The sequence below is a fragment of the Astyanax mexicanus genome, chromosome 9 (genome assembly GCF_023375975.1).
Source record: "Astyanax mexicanus isolate ESR-SI-001 chromosome 9, AstMex3_surface, whole genome shotgun sequence".
Classification (NCBI taxonomy): domain Eukaryota; kingdom Metazoa; phylum Chordata; class Actinopteri; order Characiformes; family Acestrorhamphidae; genus Astyanax; species Astyanax mexicanus.
The window spans coordinates 42,691,951-42,710,417 of record NC_064416.1 but is presented as its reverse complement, the minus strand read 5'-3'; the positions used below and the strand labels follow the sequence as shown (position 1 = coordinate 42,710,417).

General features: G+C 39.3%; 1 protein-coding gene across 7 annotated transcripts in view; it reads left to right on the top strand.

Annotated features, from left to right (window-relative positions):
• The window catches only part of dmxl2 (Dmx-like 2), a 117,620-nt gene that overhangs the window by 33,394 nt on the left and 65,759 nt on the right, over nt 1–18,467 (top strand). For all 7 annotated transcript variants that reach the window (XM_022687011.2, XM_022687010.2, XM_022687008.2 and 4 more), the window contains exons 10-18: nt 1,801–2,007; nt 3,391–3,650; nt 4,202–4,904; nt 6,118–6,239; nt 8,916–9,005; nt 9,137–9,248; nt 9,968–10,087; nt 12,088–12,318; nt 14,015–15,691. In XM_022687011.2, coding sequence (XP_022542732.2) covers nt 1,801–2,007; nt 3,391–3,650; nt 4,202–4,904; nt 6,118–6,239; nt 8,916–9,005; nt 9,137–9,248; nt 9,968–10,087; nt 12,088–12,318; nt 14,015–15,691 — 3,522 coding nt within the window. The remainder of the gene's footprint in view (nt 1–1,800; nt 2,008–3,390; nt 3,651–4,201; nt 4,905–6,117; nt 6,240–8,915; nt 9,006–9,136; nt 9,249–9,967; nt 10,088–12,087; nt 12,319–14,014; nt 15,692–18,467) is intronic.

Sequence of the window (18,467 nt, the reverse complement as noted above, 5' to 3'; positions counted from 1 at the left end):
TTGTTTTTTTTCCTCCCCTCTTTTCTTTATTTTTGACTCAAACTCATATTTGTGAAAGGGTTAAGACTTTTAATACTTTTAACACGACTAACTGGATATCCCTCTTAAGAGTGCTCATACATATTACAGCTAAAACAGAGTGTAGCTATTACTACATAAATTCAGCAGAGCTAACACAAACCTCTATATTCACAATAAACAGCAAACTGTACAGAACACATTGTCACCACAAAAAAGTTTGAGTTCTGTCTACACTTCAATGCAGGACATCAGCCTGTGTGAAAATAATGTAATCATTGTTTGCTTCAAAAACAAACACCAAATATGCTTTTTGTTTGCCAATTTCTGCCAAACAATTCCGGTTGCTGACATCCCAAAATTATTTTATATCCTTGACGTTGCATAGGACTAGTATGTTAGAATTTTATTTTTAATTAATTCTAACGTGCAGTAAAATAAAGTGTGCCTACATATAAATATCAGCACCCCCTTTTTTGACTGAGATTTACAATATCTTGTAGCACAGAACAAAATTTCAGTAATTTGCGGGGGTAAGTAGTTACAGTGTTCCTGCCGGTCCTTAAAAAGTCTTAAAATATCTTAAATTAAAATATGGGTAATTAAGGTCTTAAACTGTCTTAAATTTGCTGTTGGTATTACATTTTCAGATGATGCATTTAATGCAGGTGGGAAAACACAGTGGCCTATTGTAAACATCTAATCTGGCGAGAGAACTACGATTACCGGAGACCTAGCTAACATTAATGGCATGTTAGCTAACATATTTACTTTGGTGGCAAGCTAGCTAACATACTAACTTTATCAGCGAGCTTGCTAACATACTAACTTAAGCTAGCTAAAGCAAGCTAGCTAACGTTACCAGGGATAGAACTAAGGTTAACGGAAAGCTAACATTAGAGGCAAATTAGCTAACATACTAACGTTACCAGCAAGCTAGCTAACAAACTAACTTTAGCTAGCTTATATAAGCTAGCTAGTGTTACCAGGGATAGAACTAAGGTTATTGGAAAGCTAGCTAACATTAGCGGCAAATTAGCTAACACACTAACGTAAGCAGCAAGCTAGCTAACAAACTAACTTTAGCTAGCTTATGCAAACTAGCTAATGTTACCAGAAATAGAACTAAGGATGGAGGAAAGCTAGCTAACATTAGTGGGGGAAAAAACTAAAGAAATTATGACTACATTTTTGGCTCTTAAATTATATTTATTGTGGTCTTAAAAAGCATTTAATTTGACTTTTAAAATGGTGCAAGAGTTAGACAGTCCTTTTGCCAGAAGCAGGACAACATATACCTAGAAAAATCATGCATATCAGGCACAATAAAAATAATGCATAAACAATGATAATAATCATGCAGTAATAACTGTGCTTATTTAATTAGTATTTGTATATTTAAAGAAAAGCATCAATTAATTAGTAAATTAATCAGTTAGAAAGTAATAAACTAATTCGAAATATATGCAAAGCAACCAATTACAAGAACTACGCGTGAATTGTAAATTATTGTGCTAAAATGGTGCAGAAATAATGAAGTTGGGACCAGGCCAAAATGTCTGCATTGCAGATGGGTGTGAGACAAATGATAATTTTTCACTGGTGTGGGAGGGAGCGATATAAAAGAGAAAAAACAGGTCTGCCTGATCTCTACTTCCTAAAATTTTGATCTTTTGTGAAAGTATTCCAAATTATTTATTCTCTTCCTCACACGTGTATGTATATATTATATGTAATGTGTTTATCTTCTCTGTCTCTCTTTCTCTGTCTGTATCTTGTTAGATATCCCGGCGGCGCTGGCTGGTTCAGGACTGTTTTCTCCTACTGATGGCAGTGGGGGGTTTGTGGTGCACTGGTTGAATAATAAAGACCTGAGCTTCACGTCCTCGATGGATCAGTTCATGCAGCAGCTGAGGAAGTTCTCAGAGCAGCATCTCGAGCACAATGCAGAAGAACTTCGACAGGAGGGCACTGCCAAGTTTGACTTTGGTATATACATGCACACACTCACAATCAGTTCTAGTATCAAACAAACTAGTATCATTGCTTACCAACTGCCTTGGTTTGAGGACATTGTTATTTTATATAGATTTATTTTAAATTATGCCGCTGCCGATGTAGCATCACAGCGTGCTCGGAGAAAAGCGCAGCGACTAGGTTCTGATTGACATCACCCTAAAAGTGATGAGGATAAAAAGCGCCATATGCCCACCCAGAGAGCAAGGCGAATTGTGCTCTCTCAGAGTTCCGGCAGCTGATGGCAAGCTGCATGACCGGGATCTTCTGATCATAGTGGCAGCGCTTTAAAACTCTGGACCACTCTGCGCCTCAGACAAAGTTTTTTTTGTTATTACAACTATTTAAGTGCGGTAATATTTAATACTGTAATAAAAATGAATAAATCATCAGAAAAAGTGCTTTCAATGTATTTTAATTTAAGCCATTATTGAGTGCTTTTATGTAATTTTGTTATCAAATATTGCTAGAATATAAAACTATTTAACTAATAAAAGAATGCACCCAATCTTGTGTGATTTATCAGATTGTACTTTGCAAACATTTACAATAGCAGGAGCTGTAAGCATAAATTAAATGAAACAGCATAAATTAAAATGTTCTCTGAACATTATTACTTTGTAATCACTTGTTTTTTTTAATCGCTTGTAATTCTGTAATTCAATAACACTACCTTCTAATGTTTTTATTCTATTTGTTTGTTTTCAGAACGATGAGATGCATTATATACATTTGTTTTGGTTTGCTGTTAACCATATCTAAGTCTCTGGCATATAGAGCTTTAAAAAAGTCAATAAAATTAAGAGGTCACTTCAGTTTCTAAATCAGTTTCTCTGATTTTGCTATTTATAGATATACATTTGAGTAAAATGAACATTGTTGTTTTATTCTATAAACTACAGACAACATTTCTCCCAAATTCCAAATAAAAATATTTTCATTTAGAGCATTTATTTGCAGAAAATAAAAATTGGCTGAAATAACAAAGACGCAGAGCTTCATACCCTAAATAATGCAAAGAAAACAAGTTCATATTCATAAAGTTATTATATATATATATATATATATATTAACCCTGGTTTTTAATAACAGTTTTCTTGGCATGTTGTCCCCCACCAGTCTTACACACTGCTTTTGGATAACTTTATGCAACTCCTGGTGCAAAAATACAAGCAGTTCAGTTTGGTGGTTTGATGGCTTGTTGGTTTTCAATTTGGTGAAATCAAAGAAACTCATCATAAGTGTTCTCTTAATTTTTTGTTAATTCTAATTACTGCTTAATTCTGCTAAATTTGATATGATTTATTGTTGCAGAATGTTACAGTCTGAATATAAACTGTATTTCACCTGTTGCAGATCTGGATGAAATGTCTGACAAGGCATCTGAGCACGAAGAGGGTGAACAGGAGGGCAGCACCAAGGCCTCGTCCCCCGGCTCCAGCAGCAGCATGCCTCAGCCCTCTGTCCTTCTTGACCGCAAGATGGAGGCGCTCACCTTGGAATGGAACAAGAGCCCTGACATGCTGTTCACCATCCACCCTGTCGACGGATCCTTCCTCGTATGGCACGTCAAATATCTGGATGAGTTCATCCCTGGAATTTTTCGCCAGGTCCAGGTATGAGTGCATGCACTCTGGAATATTTAATGAACAAATCGTATGGCTTTTGAATGTTTAAAAAAGCTTTTGGAAAGCATATATAGAGGTATATTCCTTATTCCTTTTTTGGAATGTAGTGCATGTAGTTATTATTAATAACAAGCCTTAGAATTTAATTGGTAATAAATGACAGGGTTTGTGCAGTCATGAAAAACCTGGAAAAGTCATGTAATTTAAAAATAGTAATTTCCAGGCCTGAATAGGTTTTAGAAAACAAAACAAAACAAAGAATTTTGTAGAAGTCATGGAAATGTGGTCTACAAATCTTTGTTTCTACTTATCAACGGAGAAAATCTATTTTGAACTAACAAAATAAGTCAGCTCAAAGTTAATTCAGTAATTTAGCCCTACACAATGGAGCTCTGACACACATTTTATTATAAAAAAAAATCCTTTTACACCTACTATAATCAATTTTAATAATAGTTTTAGTTTATTTTAGGTTTTATTCATGTCTGCACTGATGTTTTAAAAATTGACATGATTATATTATTTCTCTCCTGCTCCAGGTGGCGTTCTCCTCACGGATTCCTGTAGCGTTCCCCACAGGTGATGCTAATTCTCTGAGTAAAAACATCATGATGTACGCCTGCACCTTTATTGACCGTGACGGCGAGGGCGCTCTGGATTCAGAAAAGAAGGACTGTCAGGTCACGCAGAGCGCGTCCGCGTCCGCCGGCCTCAGCTCTCTCGGCCACTCCCTCGCTGCTGTGATTGGTCCTGCTGTAATGATGGTGTCCAAGCATGTTGATGGATCCCTCAACCAGTGGGCGGTCACCTTCGCCGAGAAGTCAGCTTTCTCAAACGTTCTCACAGTTTCACACAAGTACCGTTACTGCGGACATCGCTTCCATCTCAACGACCTGGCCTGCCACACCGTCCTGCCACTTCTGCTGACGTCCTCGCACCACAACGCCCTGCTGACTCCACCCTCTGGACCAGGCAGCTCTGATGGAGACCAGGAAGGTGGACCTCTAAGACCTGTCCGGCCAATGAGAGGCGTCCCCCAGAAGCAAATGCGGAATGCGGCGACACGCACTTTCCACGACCCCAACGCCATCTATAGCGAGCTGATCCTGTGGCGCGTGGATCACATTGGCCCGCTCTCCTGCACTGGAGGCGTGTCCGAGCTCGCACGCATCAATTCCCTTCACACGTCTGCGTTCTCCAATGTAGCCTGGCTGCCCACACTCGTCCCCAGCTCTGTACTCGGTAAGAGATGGAAAGAAAGAAATGGATGAGATTTAAAAGGGGAGGAAAATAGATAAGGCAGTTTCAGTAGAAGTTTAAAATGAACCTGAAATCACAAAGAAGTTATTTTAAATTTAAAAGACAACATTGTTCTCTTTCTTCCATTAATTATATTAATTATGTTACGTTAAAATGCACTTTTTCTTGTTGTTTGTGAAACTTATATAATGCTGCACATGAAACTCTTCCTCAACCTCCGCTGTTTGCAGTAGCTAAAAAAGATAATATATTCAGAAAAACAAGCCGATCAGGAAAAGGACCCATGTCTATTTCAACCTGTTTATTAATATTTATGGCCTCTCCTACCTTCATGGGCTCGCAACTGCCTGCAGGCAGAGCTGAAGCCGGCAGCGATGCCATATTGTCAGATAGGAGCTAACAGCAAAAATCACATCAGTGTTCTATGCTTTGCTCAGTAATTTAGAGCTAAGAAACAATGGTTTGAATTGGCCTATGGAACAACACCAGCGAAGAGCAATTGAGATAGGTAGGTGTATGTTTAGAACAGTTCTGAACAGTTTCTGTCCCCTTCTGCGGCTCAGCCAACAAAAGTATTCATTAACAAAAGCTAAAAATCTTATCGATTCTCCCATCCATTCCTCCACTGGACTAAAGCAGCGTTATACCGAATCACCTGAGCCCTTTTTTTTCACAAAAAGCGGCTCATATGGCATTCATTCATACTAGAGACCACAACTAGACATTTTAAAATGAATGAAAAAACGATGGGATGATACCTTTAAAAACTAACTTGTTGCTGGTAATCATGCTGGTTAGCTCTTAAGCACAGCATATGATTTCATTTTGGTACGACTGTTAAACTTGTGTCAGTGTGACAGATGGTTGACCAGTTTAATTATAGTACTAATACTTATAAGAGATCTGTGGAAGACAAACATATGCTTCTTCAATTAAACACACTAATACCACTTAAGTACACTGGTGAAGTGTGCTGATTACAGTGCTGCAGTCCTGTGATGTTGTTTTAGTGCGGAGTAGCATTAGCTTACGATTAGCTATTTTAGAATTACAAATTTACAAATTCAATGTATAGGGTCCTGAAGATGTTTTTGTGCATACTGAGGACAGAATGACTCACTTCAGTGGTTTATTGAAGATCTTGTAATCCCTTACCATAAACCATATTTTTAAACCTCTCTCCTTTCTCTTAAAGGCACATATTGTAACTCCGCAAGTGCTTGTTTTGTGGCCTCGGATGGGAAAAATCTGCGACTGTACCAGGCCGTGGTGGATGCCAGGAAGCTGCTAGACGAACTGTCTGATCCAGAGACCTCTGTGAGTCTTCTACACTGTGTTCCAAATTATTATGCAAATAATATTTTCTCAGATTTTCCAAAATTACCTATATGAATTGCAGTTATTGTAATTTTCCAGTCATCAACAATTATAGTACAATTGAAAGATTTTTGAACAAACTGCCAATGATAACAGTATAATAAAAAAAAAATAATACACTCAAAATGCACTCAAAATGCATGTTCCAAATTATTATGCACAGCAGAGTTTTCAACCTTTTCATTTTTATGAAGAACAAAAAAATGGTCATTTGTGAAATTATAAGCATTAGCAAGTTATTACAAACTGAAATCAAACAGTTTTCCAGTCAAAACTTTATTCTAGGTGATGTTACATTTGCACATAGGACCCCTTGTTCGAAAGGATCTTCTGAACTCTCTAGTTCATTGAATTTGTCAGGTTTTGGATGGTATCTGCTTCAATTGTCTTGCATGAGGACAGAATACCCTCCCAGAGCTGTTGCTTACATGTGAACTGCCTCACGCCATCCTAGACACTCCTTTTGATGATGCTCCAGAGGTTCTCAATGGGGTTGTGGTCAGGGGAGCATGGGGGCCACACCATAAGTTTGTCCCTTGTGATGCCTATAGCAGCCAGAGATGCAGATGTGTTCTTTGCAGCATGAGACGGTGCATTATCATGCATGAAAATGATCTTGCTGTGGAATGCACGGTTCTTCTTCTTGAACCATGACAGGAAGTGCTGTTTGAGAAACTCCACAAACATTATGGAGGTCATCTTTACCCCTTCAGGGATCCTAAAGGGCCCGACAATCTCTCTCCCCATGATTCCAGCCCAAAACATTACCCCACCTCCTCCGTAGCTTTGTTTGCATGGGGTGTCCATCAACCAGCCATCCACCACTCCATCCATCAGGATCATCGATTGTTGCACGGCACTCAACGGTGAACAAAACAGTTTTGAAGTCAGTCTTCATGTATTGTTTGGCCCACTGGAGCTGTTTCTGCTTGTGTGCAGTGGATAGAGGAGGTCGACAGGATGGCTTATGCACAGCTGCAAACCTCTGAAGGACCCTGCATCTTGTTGTTCGGGGGATGTTGGAGGCACCAGCAGCTTCAAAAACCTGTCTGCTGCTATGACAAGGCATTTTTGCAGCTGCTCTTTTAACCTGTTGTAATTGCCTGTTGGAAAGAGTCCTATATTTTTCCTTATCAGCACGTACACGTGTGTGCTCTGAGTCAGCTACATACTTCTGGATTGTGCGATGATCATGATGAAGTGTCTTGGCAATGTTGATTGTAGTCATGCCTTGACAAAAACACTCCACAATTTGTTGCTTCTCAGCAGCCGACACATCCTTTTTCTTTTCCATTTTGGCTTAAAATGTAGGCTGCTTAATAATGTGGGACAGCCTTCTTAAGTAGTCTTGCTTTTAATTGGACACGCCTGCCAAACTTATTAGCACAGGTGTCTGCAATTGCTTTCAGTGATATAAAGAGCCCTGACGCACATCACCATCAATGAGTTTAACTGACAAACAAAAAAAATCTTACTTTATCACTCCTAAACACTTTTTGCATAATAATTTGGAACACAGTGTATATTCAGTTCAGTTAGCAACATGTGCTTTGAGGCAAATGTGTGATAATTAAGGTCTGCAGTAAGGTTGTACCCGATCGGATCATGTGATCAGAAATCATTTAATCAGAAATCAGGGCCAGTCATGTATTTTTAAAGGATTGGAATTAGGCAGAAAAGATAAAGGTTACTAATGCATAAAAAATGTGACGTTATGTTGTTGCTCCACGACTTCACTACAGAGTCTGTTACATGTGTCAGTTAAGAATGCCCTTGACTTTTTCAACTGCTGCTGATGTAGCATTGCTAAATAGCATTATAGCATGCTTGAAAGGAGGTGCAGCGGCTTGGTTTTGATACATCAGCTCACAGACGCCTTGTGCTGATCAACATCACCCTAGGAGTGACTAGAAGATAGAGTGCCATCTACCCAACCAGAGAGTGCAAGGCCAATTGTGTACGGTTACGCAGCTTGCCATCAACTGCCGGAGCCCTGAGAGAGCACAATTGGCCTTGCACTCTCTGGTTGGGAAGATGACGCTCTATCGTCTTGTTACTCCTAGGGTGATGTTGATCAGCGCAAGGCGTCTGTGAACTGATGTATCGAAACTGAGACTATGCTGCATCAGCAGCAGTTAAAAAAAAAAATGGGAGGACGGTAGCCTGGCCATTTTCAGTGTACACATGCATCTTCGATCATCCCATCATCTTCCGATCATAGTGGCAGTGCTTTAGACCACTGGGCCACTTGGTGCCCAATAAAAATTATTAAAAACAAATGCGATTGGCACTAACAAATGCGATTGGCACTAGGGGTGGGTTATATGGCCCTAAAATAAATATCACCATCATTCATGGTATTTTTGTGATTGTGAAACACTGAATTAAAAAAAAATAAAAATCAAGAATAAACTACTACAACAAAATGTAAATAAAATGTTATTATTATATACAATATAATATGGCACACCCCTAACTGAGATATTAAAATATACGATAATTTTATCAGATTTTAACAGATGATTCCAGAATGTCATGATAATGACATTAATAATCTAAGTATAATTTGGGGACCCCTGCAGACAGCAGTTTAAAGTAGTTTGCTTGTTTGTGCAGAAATTGGTGGGTGAGGTGTTCAACATTGTCAGTCAGCAGTCCACCGCTCGGCCCGGCTGCATTATTGAGCTGGATGTGATCACCAACCAGGTAAAAGCTCTCTGTCCCCATGCTTACAAATTACAAGCTATATATGTATATATTACAGTCAGATCCAGTGGCTGACTTGCAGACTCATGGTTGTGTACGTTTTCTCTTCCTCTCTCTCTGTTTTTCTGCAGTGTGGCTCAAACACACAGCTGCTCCACGTCTTCCAGGAGGATTTTATTTTAGGATACAAACCTCATGATGACATTGCTGATATAAGTGCTGCTGATTTCCACTCTGCTGAAGGTGCTCTTCTCTTCTCTTCTCTTCTCTTCTCTTCTCTTCTCTTCTCTTCTCTTCTCTTCTCTCGTGTTATTTTCTCTTTTCTCTCTCATGTTATTTTCTCTTTGCTCCCATGTTCCTTCTTCACTTGTCTTCTCTTTTCTTCTCTTCTTTTGTCTTCTCTTTTCTTCTCTTCTTTTGTCTTCTCTTTTCTTCTCTTCTTTTGTCTTCTCTTCTCTTGTCTTCTCTTTTCTTCTCTTTTCTTCTCTTCTTTTGTCTTCTCTTTTCTTGTCTTCTCTTTTCTACTCTTCTTTTGTCTTCTCTTTTCTTCTCTTCTCTTGTCTTCTCTTTTCTTCTCTTCTCTCATGTTCTCTTCTCTACTCTAATCTTCTCTCATGTTCTCTTCTCTTCTCTCATGTTATTTTCTCTTTTCTCTCTCATGTTCCTTCTTCTCTTCTCTTCAACTCTTTTCGCTCATTTTCTTCTCTTCTCTCTTTTCGCTTATTCTCTTTTCTCTTTTTTTCTCTTCCCTAATTCTGTCCTCTCATCCTCTTCTCTTTTCTTTTTAATTATTTTCGATCGTTCTCTTCTCTCTTATGTTCTCTTCTCTCTCATGTTCCTTTCTCTCTTCTCTTCTCTTAATCCATTTTCTCTTCTCTTTTCTTGTCTCATTTTCTTCTATTATTTTTTTCTATTATTTTTATTTCGTGTTATTTTTATTTCTTGTTTGTTTGTTGTAACAGAGTACCGCCCCCCTCCGTTCTCGGAGAAGTTCTTCCTGGTAGTGATTGAGAAGGATGAGAATAGGAACTCTGTGCTGCAGATGTGGCATCTGCATCTGAAGTCCGTCCAGGCTTGTGTGGGTGAGTGTATCATGCACTCAGTCTCTTTTTAACGGTGTGTGGGTTCTGCACACACCAAATCCTTTTACATTTAGGCACTGGAACATCCCAGACATGCTGCCTGCTGTCAGCCGTATCATCATTGAATTGGTAGCATTGACTACATTGTAAACAGATTGGAATGTATGTTGTGTTTTGGTGTCTGACATGCAGCAGTATTTGTTTAGAGACGGGTGAGATTGAGATGTTTTTTTAAAACCCTATCAAAACTATAACTCTAGGTTGTTTTTTATTTTTGCACCAGCATGTGTAATAATTTCTTGATTAAGGGTCTAACAGTTATGGTTAAATTACAGATCATTTTCCTTTCCCACAGAATTTTGCAGTGAACTGTCAGGGCTGGAAAACAAATGAATTAAAACTGAAAAAAGTAATCTTAGTATTTTTTTAAATTGTATAAATGTTGTAAATATACTTTTACAACACATAGCACATTTTCATCATAATAACTAGAAAAGACACAGAAGCAGAGAACTTTGTAATTTTTAAAAGTATAAGTCTTTACATTCAATACATTACAGATGACATCAGAGAGCAGTGAGTACAGAGCGCCGAGTGGTCCAGCGGTCTAAAGCGCTGCCACTATGAGCAGGAGGTCGCAGGTTCGAACCCCGGCTCATGCAGCTTTGCCATCAAGCTGCCGGCGTTAGAGGGAGCAAAATTGGCCCTGCTCCCTCTGGGTGGGTAGATGGCGCTCTCTCCCCACATCACTCCAACGGTGATGTCTACAGCACAGGGCGTCTGTGAGCTGATGTATCGGAGCCAAGCCGCTGTGCTTTCCTCCAAGTGCGCTGGCTGCTCGGCAATGCTGCATCAGCAGCAGCTCGAAAAGAAGCGGTATCAGAGGAAGCATGTGTTAGTCTTCACCCTCCTGGTGTGTTGGGGCATCACTAGTGATGGGGGAGTCCTAATGAGTGGGTTGGGTAATTGGCTGTGTAAATTGGGGAGAAAATGGGAAAAATTAGAAATAAAAAAAAAATAAAATAAAATAAAAAAAAGAGAGCAGTGAGTACTATTTCCTACACCTTTAAAGGACTGGAGAAAACTGGTACAGGAAGAGTTACATCTGGCTGACCCACATGGCAACAGCTTTAGCATTTAGCTCTGTTTAACATGATTGAACTAAGTCTTAGTTTCAACAGTGAAGAGAAAAGCTGGTCTGACTGGTGAAGTGATGAGCAGCAATAAAATCTTTGCTAAGATGAGAAAATAAAAAAATAGCTTGTCTGAGTCACACAGCATTGCTATTTAACAACTAAACAATGGGGGTGCTCTAAAACTGTTGACCAGTAGTGTATATTCTGAATAAAGTGTGTATGGCTGCCTGTGTATCTATAATATATTTGCATTGATTTAATAATGCACTAAACATTCATTTAAATCTCTGTAATCAGGCAGTATGACCAATGGGTTTATTAAGACTGGTTTATATTGGAATTAAATGTGGAGTTGTAGACCAATGTCTCATTACCATTATTATGAAGATTAAAATGTTTTTTTAAAGCCAAGCTTCATTAGAGCTTTGTAAGAACTTGAAAGAGAAACCTGGCTCTCTGTTCTTGTGTGAATTTGTTCATGGCAGGATTTTCTCTGCAGTAAATGATGTTGGAGCTGGAACTGGAGCTGGATCTTGCAGCTTGGTGGGGCTCCAGAGCCAACTTGGCCCTCCACTTCATACAAGACCTCCAGGGCACTGATTAAAACAAAACTTGAGTCAGTAACAGGCCTAGCCTTAAAATGGCAGTCTGCAGCCTGAGGACCTGAGAAAGAGATCTAAATTTGGTATAAGAATGTTGTACTTGGTTCAGTGCTTCTGTTCTTTATGTACATAATAGGGATTTAACTTATTATGGTCATGACAAAAGAAAAAAATAACAGCTGGTATTTTCCAATAGCAGAAAAAATAAATAAAAAATGACAGCTACATCACGATTTAAATGGATTTTTCTGTATCTCTGCAGATGAACCAGCCCCCGAGCCATTTTTCCAGAACCAGCTGACAGTTCCACATGCCCTGAATAATGCTGACTCATCCCCAGAAACAACTCCAGGTCACAGCCCACTTCCTCGCTCCTCTTCCTCTGCTAATCTTCAGTCTGCCAGCAAACTCATTCTCAGCTCCAAACTCGTCTATAGCCAGAGGCTGGAGCTCCCTCTAGGTGTGGAGGTCATCCGTGTAACTCCCTCAGCAGGTATGGGCAGCAAATATGTTTTTTTTTTTTTATTATTGTTTAATTAAATGATTGCCATCATGTTTCCTTCACAATTTGTCAACTGAAAAAAATATTTAGAAGTATTAAACAAGCTGATTACACAATGTTTTTTCAAAAAAAAAATAAAAAAAAAGTAATGACTTCATAAGAATACAAACATGGTATTCGTAGCCCATGCAAAAACAGTCATACATTTCAGGATAATGGTCTTGAGTATTCACAACATAAGAGCTTTACAAAGGTCTAGCATTATTTCCATTTTGAACGTTCATTTGGCTCATATTTTATTATTCTTATCATAATTGTGTATTGTAATATACAAAGAGTTATATTTACATTCAGAGTTTCAGTTCTGTATAGTGAGGGTTAAATTCAGCATTTTTTATTGTTCATTTACATTTACACTCTCCCCAAAGCCGTTCATAGCTTTGCCTATGCCAGGGAGAGCAGATAAACTGGTTCAGGTTTCAAATCAATTTTGCTTTGTACTAGTGCTGGGCGGTATGACCAAAAATGTGTATCTCTGTATTTTTCAAGATTCTGGTAATACAAATATAATATAAAACACTAAAGCTTTAAATTAAGGCTTTGATTCCTAAGGGGGTCACTAATATATGAAGAAATCAATACTTCATTAGCAGAAAAACAGCTGAATAATTTAAACAAAGGACCTTACAAAAAAAGAGATACACCAACATCTTTAACATAGATTTCTTTAGAAAACCGAATATTTAAAATAGTTCCATAAACACTATAAATGAACCTAAAATACTCAATGTTTAAGTATTCAAAGAGATATTTCTCAAAAGCTTTATTGCACAAGTAAGACACAAGGTTAATATCGGTTTACAATACGTTAATCTTGAAGCTGTTAGAGGCATTGCAGTATTAAAATCATCCACAATTCCCTTTTTTCTCCAGTTAATAAATCAAAAATTCAATTTAAATTTTATTTTTTTCAATAAAATCATTTTCAAGCTACAGTATTAATTCATTGGAGTTTTATCACTTATGCTGAATAAATGATTCTGTACCCAGGACCATTTCTGAGCTAATTTCTTGCTGTTTGCTGTTGTTTTTCTATTTTACTTCGATAAAAACACTCATGCAGCGAGGAGCAGCAACAGGAGCTCCTTAGATAAAGTTCTCGTTTTTCTTGAGGCAGGACAGGGCATTTGACTCCACAGAGCTGACATACTGTTACTCCAGTGCGTTAGCTTGTTATGCTAACTGGCTAGTGTTAGCTAGCTAGTTGTATTTTGCTTCTTTGGCAGTGCAGTTATATACAGTGCTCTCCACCATACTCTAGTGGTATGGTGGTTTGTGAAAAATGCATACCAGTTAAAATTTTTCCTCTGGTATACCGAAAGAACTGGAATAAAACTCAGCACCACTTTGTACTAAATAAAATTGAATGAAATACATCAGTGAATTAGTTCACTAATTTACTGTCTTTTCACATACTGACTGTTGTTGAGCTGAAACAGAGAAGAGATATACAAGAGATGTGCTAATGTTAGCTGAGGTAACCTGAACATATGTTTATTTAGTAAACCACTGTGGCCTTCTGTGGTCTTCATATAGTTTTAAATCAATGTAGTACTCTCTTCTGTGAATTAATATAATATTTGGAATTCAGTTTTATTATTATTTATATATTTTTTTTTCTTTCCAGGTCACCTGAGCTCCTCCTCCATCTATCCAGTGTGTCTGGCACCGTACCTGCTTGTTATGACCTGTTCAGACAGTCGCGTTCGCTTCTGGAGGTGTGCAGTGGAGACCGACACGTCGGCCCCGGATCCGGAGGAGTCGCGCACGTACTGCTGGGAGCCTTGGTGCCTGCTGAATGAGGAGGAAGACAACAACAGTGCACTTGTGGTTAGTGGCCGACCCGTGGCAGTCAGCTGCTCGTACACCGGCCGCCTCGCTGTGGCGTTCAAGCAGCTGGTCCCGAGTTACGAAAGCTCATCATCTAAAGACTTTTCAATGCACGTGTCCATCTATGAGTGTGAGTCAACGGGGGGTTCAGAGTGGGTTCTAGAACAAACCATCCACCTGGATGACTTCAGCAAACCGACGAACGCCCTGGACTCCAGAGTGAGTGTGGACAGCAACCTGGTGGTGTATAGCAAGTCTGATCTATTTGTGACCAAAGACAGCCCTAACATTAAGCACTTTGTGCACCTCGACTGGTTGTCCAAGGAGGACGGCTCGCACATCTTGACCGTCGGAGTGGGGTCTAATATCCTTATGTACGGCCGCATCTCTGGGATAGTCACCGAACAGACTGGGGGCAAGGACGGCATGGCAGTTATTACTCTGCCACTCGGGGGCAGTGTGAAGCAGGGCGTTCGGTCCAGATGGGTTCTTTTGCGCGCCGTGGATTTGGTATCATCAGTGGATGGGACACCATCTCTTCCTGTGTCTCTGTCCTGGGTGAGAGATGGTATTTTAGTCATTGGAATGGACTGCGAAATGCATGTTTATGCTCAATGGCATCAGGATAAAAAACCTGGTAATGCTGAAGACCATGCTGTGACTTCTCCGGACGACGGCAGCCGCTCTGCCTCTGTTCCCGCCGAGAGCCGCGGGAGATCTAAGAGCGTATTTGAGAGCGGCACGGCGATCGATGACGTTTTCCGCGTTCCTGCTGTGATCCAGGATGGCGGCTTGTTTGAAGCAGCCCATTCGCTATCTCCCACACTCCCACAGTATCATCCAACTCAGCTGCTGGAGCTGATGGACCTGGGCAAGGTCAGGCGAGCCAAAGCAATCCTCTCCCATCTGGTCAAGTGCATTGCTGGGGAAGTTGCTGTGGTGAGGGATATAGAGGGAGGTGAAGGCGGAGGAAGAAGACACCTGTCCAGGACCATCAGCGTGACCGGAAGTACAGCCAAAGATACCATCGTTGCCGGACGCGATGGAGGGCGAGATTATACCGAAATTAACTCAATCCCACCCCTCCCTCTTTATGCTCTGCTCTCTGCTGACCTGGACACCTCCTACAAAGCAGGGGAAGAGATGGGCAAAGGTGGGAAAGGTCAAGAACGAGAGATACAGAAATCTTCAGAAGATCAGTACGCCGACCTCTTCCAGGTTCAGGCAGTGACCACTGATGATTTCGTAAGTTTTGCGTCGGAGAAGCCGGAGAAGAAGACTCGAGTGATTAATCTGTCAATGTACGGGCCAACCTACTTCGGACCCGAGCATGCCCAAGTTCTCTCCTCCCACCTGATGCACTCTAGCCTGCCTGGACTCACCCGCCTTGAGCAGATGTTCCTGGTGGCTCTCGCTGATACCGTGGCAACCACCAGTGCTGAAGTGGGAGGAGCCACGGATAAGCAGTACACAGGTTGTTTATTTTTATTTTTTTTTATTCTTACTATTTAATGATGCATGATTGGAAGTCTGTGACGATATTAAAACTAGCTCTGAGAAGATTGTTGACTGTTTAATATAATGAAATTAAAACAGCATATGTATGGTGATGCTGAAAAAAATATTGATTTATGTACAACTTTAGATTTTAGATACATTTTTTTTAAATAATCTTCATCATTTAAATTCTTAAAGCAATATTTTGGGGTTGTGTCCTAACACGATCTTTCTGACCCCAGAAAAAATAAAAATAGCACACAGGATGAAATTTAATTGGGCAGAGGTAGTGCTGTAAAGGGAGGTTTAACATGGCAGTAGTGGGAAAATCCTAAAGCTAAAAAGAAATATCTGTGGTTGGTGCATCTCTATGTCAACAGTAATTAAATAAATATATATCATATTTTTTGCACTAGAAAGTGAACTTAAAATCCTTTCATTTTCCATTTTGCAAAAATCGTCAGTGCGTCTTATAATCCGATGCGCCTTATGTATAAATTCTACCAGTCAGGTATTAAGAAGCAGTAAAGCCACTCCACTGTAGTACAATGTTATACAGGAGTTTCAGTAAAGATTCTACGGCACAGTATTAGCATTAGCCGCTAATCACAGCGCTAGCTCTTTTACCGTTAAAACAAGCTAGGTGGGAATAGCGCCCTGGATTATCGGAACACTCAGGGTTCCTTAGTGTAGCGCTGTTGGGCAGCATTTACTAGCGCTAAGCGCTGCTAACCACGGCTTGCGCTGCAGTTGAAAATAATGGAAATCTAGGCTTACTGTGAATAAACGGAAGTGCTTTACTTACCCAAATAAATAGTTCCTAGGACAGAAATCTCAGTAGATTAACATTCAGCACTCATTTGAGTCATTTGAGAAAATGTTTTTTTTGTTTTGTTTTGATTTATTTTTAGTGACACCCTTGTTCCTTGTTCCTTGTGCATTTTAATCCGGTGTGCCTTATGTATGAAAATTAAATATATATATATATATATATATATTTCTATATGCATACGATTATAGATATAATATAAAATAATACAGATAATTCATACATGAAGTAAATATAAATACATAAAACAAGGAAAACGCTGAAACCAATATTATAATTGTGTAAAAAATCTTCTAAAACTAATACTTATTATTTTTTTTGAGTGCATCGCTAAATGTCTCAGTATTTTATTTATTTTTTTATCTAGAAGGTTGCTAGAAGTTTAGATTAGAAAAAAAAATAAACAAAGCAGGCCTTTATCATGCTCTACACTTCTACCTATAGTGAGCCAGATCAGGTTGTGTTTATTTAGTCTTTTAGAGGAGGTAAACAGCGGATGTGAGCAGAGCGTTCCAGACTCAGAGTACGCAGACAGTTCAGGGACGATCAGAGACATTTACATTTATATTGTGCAAAGAGAAACGATGCAATTTGAACAAATATTTAAATGTCAAATAGAAACACCTCCGAAAGCTTTGTGGCAGACTGCATTCTACTCATTTAGCACTCTTTATTTCTGCACCATCTCCACTATTTAACCTACACCATTCACCTTTCTTCATCTACTTTCCACCCATTTCTGTTTCTCTTGTATAGCATTTATATATCTCATATTGCCTACACATATTCAGTTTGCTTATCATACACCCATTGCCTCTTCCTTGGCTTCTTTACCAATGTCTCTTGTACAGTTTCCTCTGCACTTTTAATCCTTAAGCCTACTGTCTCTCTCTTCTCACTCTACAAATACCTCCCCATACACTTTACCCTCTCGTCTAAGCCTCCCACCTCCAGCTCTATGTGTCCCCCCACACCCGCTCTCATTTCCTCTGAGGCATTCATTGCCATTCGTATTAGGGGTGCGAATCTCTCAGTGTCAGGCAGTTCGATTCGATTCTGGTTTTTGGTGTCACAAGTCGATTCAAAAACGATTTTTCGATTCTGGAACGATTTTGAAATTCAAATGGTCTATAAGTTTAGTTTTAATTATGTGAGAAGATAAAAAGATGAAAGGACAATTTAAACAAATAAAACATTTATTTTAAAAAAATAAACTCCGGTTCCTTACTGTATTTAGTCTTTTTGCAACATACTGACAATGCCACAATAATGAATGGCCAGTTTCTAGCATGATTAACTAATCCTGAATTCATTTCTAAAAGTAAGACATTGTTAAAACTGGAAAACACTCATCAATGTAACACAGCCACAAGATCAAGAGTGGAACGTTAGATAGGCTATAATTATGGAGCAAGCAGAGAAGATACTACAGGTGCTGGTCAACGAATTAGAATAATTTGAAATAGTGCAATCATGAAATTCTTTGAATGCATTTTTTGTGCAGAAAGCAAATCAGGTGTTCACCGCACCTGTCCTACTCGTTAGACTAATCACAGAACTCGTTACCTGGAAAAAAATTTGCTCAGCTGAGCTTTCCAAAAGGCCCATTTAGGCCATTTAACTGTGACACTGTTGTTTTATTGAATTAGAATAATGGAGAAACCGTTTCATTGAATTAGAATAAATGCTCGAATTTTTGTTTTCTGTGAAGAGTGTTCACTGTGCAGTATAAAGTCAGGGTTGAGTAGAATTTCTAAGTTGTAAAATCAATCATGGGTAAGCAGCGCGACCTCTCAACCGGAATAGTGGCTCAAATTCAAGCCCTTCGCCAACAAGGCTTGACCCAAACTAAAATTGCTGAGCAGCTCGGCATCAGCCAGTCTTCCGTCTGCAAAGCTCTCAAGAAAAACTGCAGCAAGCGCAC